The sequence below is a fragment of the Lipophrys pholis genome (genome assembly GCF_963383615.2).
Source record: "Lipophrys pholis genome assembly, chromosome: 8".
Lineage (NCBI taxonomy): Eukaryota > Metazoa > Chordata > Actinopteri > Blenniiformes > Blenniidae > Lipophrys > Lipophrys pholis.
Window position 1 is genome coordinate 17,612,139 of NC_137630.1, and position 12,081 is coordinate 17,624,219.

At 40.1% G+C, this 12,081-nt stretch overlaps 1 protein-coding gene across 1 annotated transcript in view; it reads left to right on the plus strand.

Annotated features, from left to right (window-relative positions):
* The first annotated feature begins 916 nt into the window (after nt 1–916).
* ada (adenosine deaminase) overlaps nt 917–12,081 on the plus strand; it is a 20,282-nt gene continuing 9,117 nt past the window's right edge. The window contains exons 1-6 of the mRNA XM_080469725.1: nt 917–1,189; nt 4,796–4,857; nt 5,930–6,052; nt 7,800–7,943; nt 8,043–8,158; nt 9,568–9,692. Coding sequence (XP_080325851.1) covers nt 1,157–1,189; nt 4,796–4,857; nt 5,930–6,052; nt 7,800–7,943; nt 8,043–8,158; nt 9,568–9,692 — 603 coding nt within the window. The 5' untranslated portion in view covers nt 917–1,156. The remainder of the gene's footprint in view (nt 1,190–4,795; nt 4,858–5,929; nt 6,053–7,799; nt 7,944–8,042; nt 8,159–9,567; nt 9,693–12,081) is intronic.

Here is a 12,081-nt window from a genome sequence, read left to right on the forward strand (position 1 = left end):
CTCGAAACAGAATATGTACCACAAGCCTTTAAGGTTGCTGTTGTTAAACCTCTTCTTAAAAAAATCCATGCAATTGTTACTTTGAGAGTAGACTATTGTAACTCCCTATTATCAGGGTGTCCAAATAAATGCTTATAAAGTCTTCAATTGATTCAAAATGCTGCAGCGAGGGTCCTGACAAGAACCAGCATCAGAGATCACATCGCTCCAATATTAGCTTCTCTTCATTGGCCCCCTGTTAAATCTAGAAGAGAAATTAAAAACCTTCTTTTCACTTATAAAGCTCTTAACAACCAGGCTCCATCATATCTTAAAGAACTGCTAGTCCCATATCTCCCCAGAAGAACACTTGGTTCTCAGAGTGCTGGCTTACTGGAGGTTCCGAGGTTTTCTAAAAGTAGAATGGAGGCAGAGCTTCCAGCTCCCAGGCTCCTTTGATGTGGAACCAGATCCCAGTTTCAGTTAGGGAGGCTGAAACAGTCTCTACTTTTAAGACTCAAGACATTTCTATTTACTAAAGCTTACAGTTAGGGGTGTTTCCCCCCACATCTCTCTCTACCTCGGCCTACCAGAATCAGAGTCTATATCCTAACCCGAACTAGGGTGTATTTCTGGCTCTCCACCCAAACCATTATGAGCGGGGATCGGCTATAGTATAGAAGATGGAAGGAAGGATGGATGGATGGATGGATGGATGGAAGGATGGATGGAAGGATGGATGGATGGATGGATGGACTTCAGTCACAGGTTCTCTTGAACCACATGTTATTTCTGCGTATCGATATAACAATAAAATAAAATCACTCACATTTATTTAAAGAAAAGGGAAAATTCATGTTTTCTTGCGCATACATAATTAGTATTAACCATCAGCACTTGCGCTGTTTCGTAAGACGGTTTGACACATTAATTAGCTGTGTGCAAAGCTCTCATCACATGGGTACAAAGCTGCTGCCATGCCGGGACGGTTAATCCGTCCAGCTACTGCTGTGAGCTGTACATGTATCCATGCAGACGGTGACCACTGAGGCGTGTCCCCGGCTGGACGAGACCATATAACCAGTGAGAAGAGCGGCGATGCGATCAGCTTCTGCTGCTGCTCCACCGTTCCGCTCCGCTCCTCCAGACTCCCCGGCAGCCGCAGCCAGTCTCCACCATGGCAGAACGAGTGGTCTTCGACAAGCCCAAGGTGCGTTCCAAACTACTGCTGGGGGCTTTTAATTAATTTAAGCGAAGAAGCCATCAATTATTCACGCGCTTCTCACATGGTTTTACGCACGGATCGAGTGCGTAAAGGCGATGTTAAAGAGACTCTTGGCGACATGAACAAGAAGAAAGACTGCCAAAGATTATGTTGATAAAAGAACAAAATTATATAATAGACATTCGAGACATTTTCCTTCAGTTTGCACTTTTTTCTCTTCCTGTGTTTTGCTCAAACACGGAAGCCCATTTGACAATGTAACAGCTATCCTATGAAGGAGCTCAGCTCTTTTCTTTTGGAACAATTTGTTTTTACATGTTATTGATACGTTAAATAGTTAATAGTTAATCGCCCTGTTTTTTAGGATGAGACACCTTTTTCTCACTGTGCCACAGTCATCAATTAAAGCCTGACGTCTGAACTTGAACCCTGGTTGCCATGAGCTCTTGGTGTGTCATTGAAGCCTTCCTCTTATGTAACTGGGAATATCCCCTCTGCAATGGAAATCCACGAATCACCTATTTCTCCATCAGCATTAGTAGTTTAAAGAGCTGTTTGAGGCTAATTGTAGACATGATGAAGCTATAGATTAAAATAAAGATGGATGGATGAGCACATGTTAACTCTCAAGTGGCCTTTGGCTGTTGCTGCTGACTGAACTTGTACCTGGTCTGCACAGAGGCTGATAAGAGGACAGTAAATGAACGCCTCTGACAGAGAAATGGGAAAGTCACAGAGAGATAAAAGAGGCTTTAGTTACCACATACTGTGGGAGCACGTGTGTGAGTGAGAGAGATAATTGTAAAAGGAGAGACCGCTGGGAGGGGTGCTTAGATAACCATTACATATTAATGTCATTGTAGAACTGATAGTGATTATCTCCTGCACCAACCTTCAGAAGTTCAGCGTCCTCACTTCACGTGCTGATATCGCCTCCAACTTCTGGAAAGGTTCTGAGAAAATGTGACAATTTAGTGTAGATAGGAAGAATTCACTTGTGTCAGAATGGCTCTATTCATCATTTTGTTACTCAGCAAACTCATATATTCATCAATAATATGGCAGAATTTTGGAAAGAATCTGCATAACAACCCGTCTTAATTCAAAATTGATTGAAGTAGTTTGATGTGTTTTTTTCCTGCCAAATAAAGCTTAATTTTTGATCAAATCAGCATTTTAAATCAACTTTTATTCTATTAATTATTTTTGAGGAAGTATCCATTCATGCATCTTTATATACCTGCTTTATCAAAGTTAGGTTTACAGGGTACTGAAGCTTATCCTAACCCAGGTAACACTGGGCGAAGGGCAGGATGCACCTAGTCAGCTCGACAGTCCATTACAAGGCAAACACAGAGACACACAATCACATCTGTGAGAAACGGCTACATACTGTGCGATTCTGGCTTTGGTAGAACGATCATCATCATCATCATCATCATCATCATCATCATCACCGTCTTTCAACACAGCTCAGTGTCAAGGAAAGTTTAAGTTACGCCCAAGTTCAGCAGGATTCACAGCATTATTAATGATAAACAAAAGGATTACGTACTGACAAATGGAGACACTTTTTTTTAGTTGAGTCACAGTTGAACCTCAAGCTGGTGCATTTATTTCACTTGGCATGAATGTATTGTTTGGCTTTACATGATAGCCCAACTGCGTTCATTTCGGGGTCAATCGGTCAATGTTCTGTTACAAAACAGTTTCAGATGATCAGGGCAGAAATTAACAATAGAGCATTGGATACCGATACCTCGCCCCGGTCTACGTAGTGATTGAAGCTCCTCCACAAGCTGACCGGACATGAAATAAACATATTTTAAAATCGAAATAAGGTAAAGCTGTCTTTACACTTTATTGAAAATTAATGTTATGATTGATTTTTTTTCTTCAGTTTTCCAGTTTGTGATGCTCTCAGGTGATTCAGTCAAATGCAGCAAAACTCAATACATTTGGGATATTCGTCTTTTCAAAACCTTGACGCTGCAAAGATATGTGTTTCAACAAAATTTGTTATTTGCATCCTTTTTTTTTTATTCCAGCTTCCTCTGATATTTTCCTACCCCCTATACAAACGGCTGCTGCCAATAAAATTATCCAGCTCTAGTGACTTGTGTAAGATATATACAATGTGCGACAGGAACCGCTGCATACAGTGGAAAAAACATAAAGCAGAACTTCCTGAACTGTCAGATGGTTTAACCAGCTGTTCCCTTCCAATAAACATCACTAACACATCAGCCTTTTCAGAGTAGACCTAATACTACCAGGACACTCTCATTGTGTTCTTGATTCTTGTGGTTAACATTTCTCAAAAAGCATCCGGTGTCTGTTTTCCACTGGCAACTGGTTTCTGTTATTAGATTAGATCATCTGGCTTTGGTCAATTAGTGCTGCTAATAGTCACTGTCTTTATCATGATGCTGGTCAACAAGTCAGAGAGAACTGGGGGGAAAAAACTCCAAAAAACTCTCAATTCTAAGTAATCCATCCAAGTACCAGGAAGGGTTACAGAATCTGCAGGGGCTGGAGTTTAGACACAATTCATGGAAAAGAAACTGGAAGCATTCTGGTTTGCTTCAAAAGCAAGTTTGTAATGCGAGCTGGCTTTGGCAAGCAGAAGCGAGTCCACGTGTTTTGCAAAAGAGGAAGAAAGAGTATTTCTGAAGAACACATGTGGTGGGAATTTAATTGTAAAAATGTTCAAACAAGTCTTGTCGACTAGTCATTAACAAGGAAAAAGCTTATAGTATTTCAATCCTCATGTTTGTAAAGTAGTAGTGTAACAATTTTCATCTGCTTTATCCAATTTTAGATCCGGGTGAGGTACGACGCAATTGCATGGTTCAGGACTCTGCATATTAGGATTCAGCGCAGTACAGTGAATTCAGGCTTAACATTTTTCTTAAAATACCTTCAACTAAGTAAAATGTAAGCAGATCTTGTAATATTATGATGAGCGGTAGATTCTCAGACTGACCGAAACGAGATCTCAAACTAGCCTGAGCATCACACTGCCAGCGGAGGATGCCATTCTTTTCTCTCAGCCTTGGTAGTGAGAACAAATTACTCTGTTCTTTCAGAGTCTGTTAAGATCAGTTGTCTGCAACCAATAGTAAAGTCTACTCAGGAACACTTCATCGCAATCAGGTGTGTTGCAGCAGGAAGAGGCAGGAGAACCAGCTATAAAGCCCTCAGCTGCTTCTTTTCGCAGACTTTACAAACAGGACAAAATCTTCCATCTGAGACGACGGGGACATCAGCAGCCGAGGGAGGGGCAGGGAGATTCATGGGTGTCATCTGCTCGGATAAATCAAAGCTCTCAGCAGCCCAAGGAGAGCCAGAACACTTTTTCTTCTCTGACCCTCCTCTGGCAGTCCCGGTCTTCTCTCCGCTCACTGCCCAGTCATGCAAGCTGCATTCATGATAGTCTGCAGCCAAAACATTCAACTGCAGCACCAGTGCTGCTGCTACTTTGCTGTTTCTGTTCCATGCTCTTAAACTAATGTATACTTTTTTCTCTTCTTTTAACGAAGATTTACGAAAGTACTTTTTCAAATTCTTAATCACATTTCTAACCCTCAGGTTGAACTACATGTGCACCTCGATGGAGCCATCAGGGTCCCAACTATTTTTGATATTGCAAAGTAAGTGAACTTTTTATTTCACACATTATTAAATATTTGTATTAAACTTCATTGTATCTGATTTTGATTCAGATGCAAATATTCAAATATATGTCAAAAGGGATTGATCAATTCAATGGTATTCAACTTATTTAAGATGGACCTGAGCACAAAATTGTCACGGCCAAGAAACGTTTATTCAAACTGGTAATTTCATGAAGAAGCAACATTTAAAGGATATTTAACTCGGAGTTTATTCTGGGTTATATTTAAATGATAAAAAAAAAAACATATATTGTTTTTAATTGTTTTTTTTATCATAAAGAAGAAACAAGACAATGTATGTATGAAATAGAAATTGTTAAAACAATAACTTTAGTTTATGCTGACGCTAATGGTTGGCAGTAAACATTACAGAGAGACCAAACTTATGAAACAGGATGAGTAATCATCCCATATACAGATCAGCCATAACATTATGGCCCCCTGTCTAATATAGTTTAGGTCAACCTTTGTGAGGCTACACGCTACGGTATCTGGCACCAAGAACCGGTTCAGAACCGGACCGCGGGATGACCTTGCAAAGTGGTAATTTGGTGTTTGCAGTAATTCTTGGAAGATTTGTGCTCTGATCTTGTGCACTCCTTTTTCCTGAATACTAAAAAATGTCTCACATAAAGGACACATATAGATATATAAGGTATTGAAAAATATATTTTTCTTTGATATACCTTGGAAGAAAAGCATAATAAAGTTTATGTAATTGTTGCAAAAAGGGTTTAGTGTAGAACGATATGGGAGGATGTTGTATTCAAAATAAGTAAACCTCATTCATTCAATATGTTTACTGGAGTTTAGAAAGATTAGCAGAACTAAAACAAGACTGAGACCCAGAATTGATCCACTGATTACTGTATAAAACTGATATTTTGTAATTTAGCGAGCTGAAATAGCATTATCAAGTGAGTCAGGAGTGAATCAGTTCCTCTTCAGTAAATCGAGGATATATAAGAGTAACTTTGTGAATGGTGGTGCTTTCACTGTCTGCTGTTTTGTTTTTTTCTTCTTTTTCCCCCCCGATTCATCCACGTAGGAGACGCGGCATCAATCTGCCAGCAAAAACCACAGCGGATCTGACCAGGAGGATCTGTCTTGAAGAGCCTACCACGCTTACCGTGTTCTTGGACAAGTTTAATGAGTACATGCACGTGGTTGCGTAAGTGCTGACATGTCAATCTAAATGTTTCGTTTTCACAAAGAACCCAACTCCTTTTTCTGCTCCACCAGTGACAGGCCGAGCAGAGAGGGAGATCAGAGTTATTTACAATGGTGTCCGCCTCATTACAATCAGAGAAATGTTTACAATCGGGGTCAAAGTCTAGTCTCTGAGGCTGTTATCACATGTGACTACAGTCACGATGTATTCAGGGTCATTTAAAACTCAGCGCGTGTGCCACAGCTTTTTATTTATGGTATTGGGATGTCAGACTCGGCAGGATTATGCAATGTGACTCTGCACCACAACAGACGGGGGCTGCTTTTGAATGCCGGACATGCAGAACGGGGACACATCATTACTAAGATCAAGTGTCACCTTGGCAACGAAAGTGAGAGCGGCGTAAAGTTTTTCAAAGATCCTTTCCGGTGTCACACTGCCTTATATTTAGTCCTCATTAACAAGGGTGAACTGTTTAGAAAAGACCAAATACAGTCTTTCACATACTCAGTAGCTGTAAAAGGCTTCAACAATGCTGGTCTGTGGTGGCTCAATGGACTCTTCTGTATCGGGGCTCTTGAAAGAATTGTGTGGAGCACGGCTTCAACAACATGAGGAACTTGCGAGCAGAGTTGAGCTAACGCCAGATTGTTGAGAGGACGAGACAGCGCAGAACAATGGGCATTCAGACGTGTGTGGCGATGAGCATTCACTGTCTTTGTAAAGGCTCGTCCTTTGTGATGTGATGCTGCACACACAGAGTGTGCCGCTGAATCCAAATGAATGGGAGAAAACAGTGATTCACCTAGAATGTGATAGATAGATAGATAGATAGATAGATAGATAGATAGATAGATAGATAGATAGATAGATAGATAGATAGATAGATAGATAGATAGATAGATAGATAGATAGATAGATAGATAGATAGATAGATAGATAGATAGATAGATAGATAGATATTTTATTATTATTGCTGCCCCATATTCCCATGTGTGGCAGGGCTTTTGTTTGTTTTGCTATGAAAAAAAGATCTCAGTGCTGAGACTCGGAACACATCATCGGGCTTAAAGGTACAGCATTAACTGGTTTTGATCATATTCATCAGACAAGTTCCATTTCATTCATGTTAATGATGTCTCTTCAGCTCAGACTGACGTTAAGCATGGAGTTCCTCAGGGTTCCGTCTTAGGTCATACTGGATACTTTTCACATTATAGATTCTTCCCGTAGGTGATATTATTAGGAAACACTCCATTAACTTCCATTGTTATGCAGATGATAGTTGATTATAATATTCTTCTGGTTTTGTGTAAAGCCAATAAAAAAAAAACATTGCCAATGAACATCCAAGAAAGGTTTGAAAAAAGAAAAAGTCACTATAATTTGAAAGGAACAGACATCTTTAAAAAACCCAGCTTTAATTCCAAAGCAATGGAACGAACTGTCGCAGTGACAGAAATGTGTTTATGGAAGGCGCTTCAGAAAGAAGTAAAAGAGTCAGGAACTCAAGAAACACGTCAAATCTGCCATGTTAAAAAAGTATGAAAATTAGATTTGAATATAAATAATAAGCGATGTTAAGATATTTGATTTGAGCAAACATTAAAATGACCGATTCATGCAGCCATAGATGCTTAGATGATGGATTAGCTCATTTATTAATGGTCCCATTTGTTATCACAGTGATGACTTTATCAGAGCTAATGAACAGTTGTTTATCATCCTGTGTTTAATTTTTTTTTAGGGGGGACAGAGAAGCCATAAAGAGGATAGCCTACGAGTTTGTGGAGGACAAAGCCAAGGAGAAAGTGATTTATGTTGAAGTTCGATACAGCCCGCATTTACTCGCCAACACTGAAGTGAAGCCTATTCCATGGAACCAGCAGGAGTGAGTGATTTTGAAACGCAACATAATATAGTCTTTTCTCTGCTGGGGCATCCATAGATGACCTAATTTTATGTTTTCACATTTCTTTTCTTTGCACAGAGGCAACTTGAGCCCCGACGAGGTGGTGCGCCTGGTTAACGAGGGCCTCAGAGAGGGGGAGATGGCCTTCAATATCAAAGCCAGGTCCATTCTTTGCTGCATGCGCCACATGCCAAGTAATGAACTGTTCACGCTCCTGTCTGCCCAAACCACCTTGTGAGATAAGGCTCCTTAATGTACCGTTGTCTGTCCTCTCTTAAAGATCTCTGCCTGCATTATTCTCATTAGATAATAAACAGGAGCAGTGCAGAAAGAAAATACATATAATTCCAAATTCACATATATACTGTGCACAGATACAGATGGGTGATAAATGATAAATCAACATGCTCTCTTGTGTACCAACAGCAAGGAAAGCTTCAGATACTAGCTCGAATAGACAGGCTTGTTTATCTGCTTTTTCCTTATGTAAATATTACAGCTGGATTACATTTCATTTCTAATCCAGAACACTTCATAAATTCAGAATTCATATCCGTTGCAAAAGTGCAACTCGCTTTATAGAGTTTCTAAAGATGCAATAAGATTGAAGCGAGATCATTGTGATGCATGTAACTGTAGATTCTCGTCCGTCCTTAATATTTTGCTGTCAGTGGGACGGTGGTACTAACTGATATTGCGCAACTTTGGTTAACAGTGACGACAAAAGTTATTTCTACCGCACAATTCATCAATTATTTTTATCCGCGCTGTCATGGCAGTGGTTTTTCACACCTTGCTGATTTCCATTCCGGTTTTCTTTAACATTCTATACAAAAACTTAATCTAGATTGTACCTTTGAACACAAACTCCTGATATTAACTGTGCTAACATGAGCAGTTGCAGCAGTGATGGTAGTGATAAAAAAAAATAAATCTGCTCTTGTCTGTTCATGCAGCTGTTTCCTGTGTAATCCAACAGCCAAGTACAATTCATAACTGCCAATATGGATTTTCCACTGCGTCTGTCCTGAAACATGCAGTACAATCTCTTGATAGGACTGTGGATTTCTATCAGGGGAGACTTTAAGCGTAAACAGGACTTTGTTTTATAGCAACAACAAATCATAAAAGCTTCAGCACTGCCCTGTGCAGTTAAGTTTTTATAAGTTTAAATCGTTGATTGTCATACTTTATTGCAGCTTGAAATACAATGCAAACTGATTTTGATAAAACTATGCAGTTTATACATTGTTTAACAAAGGTTTTAATGCTGTATTATTTCAGGGACAATTTAGTGCAAGTTTAAATAGGAACACTTTTGTTCCCTCAGTAAATATGAAACTACAGACCACAAACAGTTACCTCAGCTGTTCTAAATGTTATATAGGTCACCTTCGTTAAGAGAAGTACTTATTGGTGAATACAACCTTGGTTTCTGCAAGTCGGATAAATAAAGGGTTTAATTGCATGTGGATTGCTGTTGCGTTGGGTTGGGATGAAGTTAGCATGATGTTTATTGTCACATCATATTTCATTCTTGCAAAATCTGCATCCGTATTTTGAGGATGTGTAGTAATGCATGTGCCTTTTCAAAATCCTCCAGGCTGGTCCATGGAAGTTGTGGCCCTATGTAAGAAATATCAGCATGAAGGAGTAGTTGCCATCGATCTGGCCGGTGACGAGTCACTCAACTGTGAAGCCAACCCAGAGCACAGGATGGCCTATGAGGTGAGCAGGTTCAGATCAACACTACTGGAAAGATTATCAACGTGTGAACGTTGATCTGTCACTCCTTCGTGTGCTTAAAGATTCAGAGTGTTAATCGATTTAAATAGTGGGGCTGTTTTAGCAAAGGAAATGTGAAGACTTTAGTCTCTGACACAAGAGAGGCAGAGAATAGAAGCAAAGGCAGGTTTTACTCACCTTTTGGCGGAAAGTATGGAGACATGAATCGAGGGAACAGTCCAAACAAAGAAGACAGGAAAAGAAAAAAAAAAAAAAACAACAAGTCTGAAGCAAGAACTGATTAACAATAAGACAACACAATGAGATGGTATTTTCAGGGGTCAGTGAGGATTAGGACATAATGGCCACGTGCCTGATTAACTACAGATGTCCCTCATCAGGGAAACGATGGAAAGAGATGGACGGCTGATGATGGAACAGGGGTGAGGCGATTACTGAATAGAACATGAGCAGAACAAGATTAACAAAGACTCACTGGGTGAAATTGAAGCTCTGAAAAATTTGTCATTTGTCCCGCAGCTTTAGGCAACACTCACTTGTGAGCAAAAGTGTCTCACATCCAACTTTCTTTGTCCATATTTGACCCATATCTGATTTTTCATGGCAGTTTAAACAGCTCAAATCAGATTGTTTTTCCTGAACCGAATATAATCAGAGTGACCTCAGTCTGCTATGTCCTTTTAAATGTCAATGAAGCGAGACATGTGAATCAGTTCTGTGCTCAAGAGGCGGGAGAACTCTTCACAGTCAAACTTTCCACACGACCACTCAAGTCGTAAAAGATCACATATACAATGTCTCTGTACAGGTGCATCAGTTACTGGTCAAGTACCTGTGACTCGCATCCGGCATGTTCCTCTGAGCTGTTTTGACGCCTAACTCTGCGTAACACCGATAGTTGAATATTAGATCCCACGTACAAAACAACCAGACCTATTTCCACGAAGAAAAAAAACTCACATTGATAAATAGATAAACTTTTCCTAAAAGTTCAGGAATTAGTATCTTTTAAACCTATTAATGAGACTGTGTGAAACAGCTTTGATATGTTTCTTGATGGTTTCTTCACTAAGGCATTTTTACTCGCCATCATCCGTAACTACCAGCCCAGTGTGAAAACACTGGTCGTGAGAACACGGATTTCCTCTTCGGCTCTGGATCTATGCAGAAAACTCCTACTTTATTTTCCGCCAGCAGCTATTGATTAATTCACAGAATTCCTCAGTGAGTAATTACTTCTTCCTGTCAGGCCTTGATTGAAACAGATTAATCATTTGATTCACTGTGGAGCTGGTTGTTTTACTTGTGATTTATTACTTTCAGGGAAACAGAAAATGTTTTCCACTTATAGAAGGATCATCATTTTTAGCCATGTGTTATACATTATACATTTTATAATGGGACACAATAGATTAGGACATTAATTGGGACTTGATGCTGGTCATGTTTTTATATTTTACCATTATGAGTATATTCTAGTGATGTACAGCCAGTTTAAAGGCTCCTCCCCTCTTCTGGTTGTTGGCGCTACTTCCCAGAGCTGTTTGAGGGGCAGTTAGCCACCATATGGTCTGTGGTAATATGATGATAGTGTAGCAGTGCAAAGGTGAACTATAAAAAGAAATTCATCGTCCTAATGCGTTTCCTCTCAGTCATTCAACCCAGAGAATGTAAACATACCAGCGTTTTTTGTCAAATGAGCTTTGGACTTTAGACACTGTGTGTGTGGTGTGTGTGTGTGTGTGTGTGTGTGTGTGTGTGTGTGTGTGTGTGTGTGTGTGTGTGTGTGTGTGTGTGTGTGTGTGTGTGTGTGTGTGTGTGTGTGTGTGTGTGTTGGGGGGTGGGTTTGAGCTAAAAACTCTTCTCGTTCCGTCTCTGCCTCAACTTGTGTGTCAGTGAGTCAGTAATGTTGAAATTCAAGACCACAGTCAGTCCAGTCAATAATTAATTAGCTGTTATGTGATGGTTTTGTGTCATATTTAATCAATAATGATAATAATAATAATGCATGGGTTTTATGAAGCACTTTTCAGGACACTCAAAGACGCTTTTCATTGCATTATTCATTCTCTCCATACTCGATGGTGGTAAACTACGTATGTAGCCACAGCTGCCCCGGGGCAGACTGATGGAAGGCTGCCAAACTGCACCATCGGCCCTCCGACACCACCAACCACTCACTCTCACACTGCATTCAACTAGGCAGTTTCTTTGGGGTTCAGTGTCTTGCCCAAGGACACTTCGGCATGTAGGCAGGCAGAGATGGGAATTGAGTCTGCAAACTTCTTATTAAGAGACGGCCGCTCTACTCACCGAGCCCTGCCGCCCGTGTTTTTGCAGATTTGCAGATTTTGTTGTTGAATAACTCCTT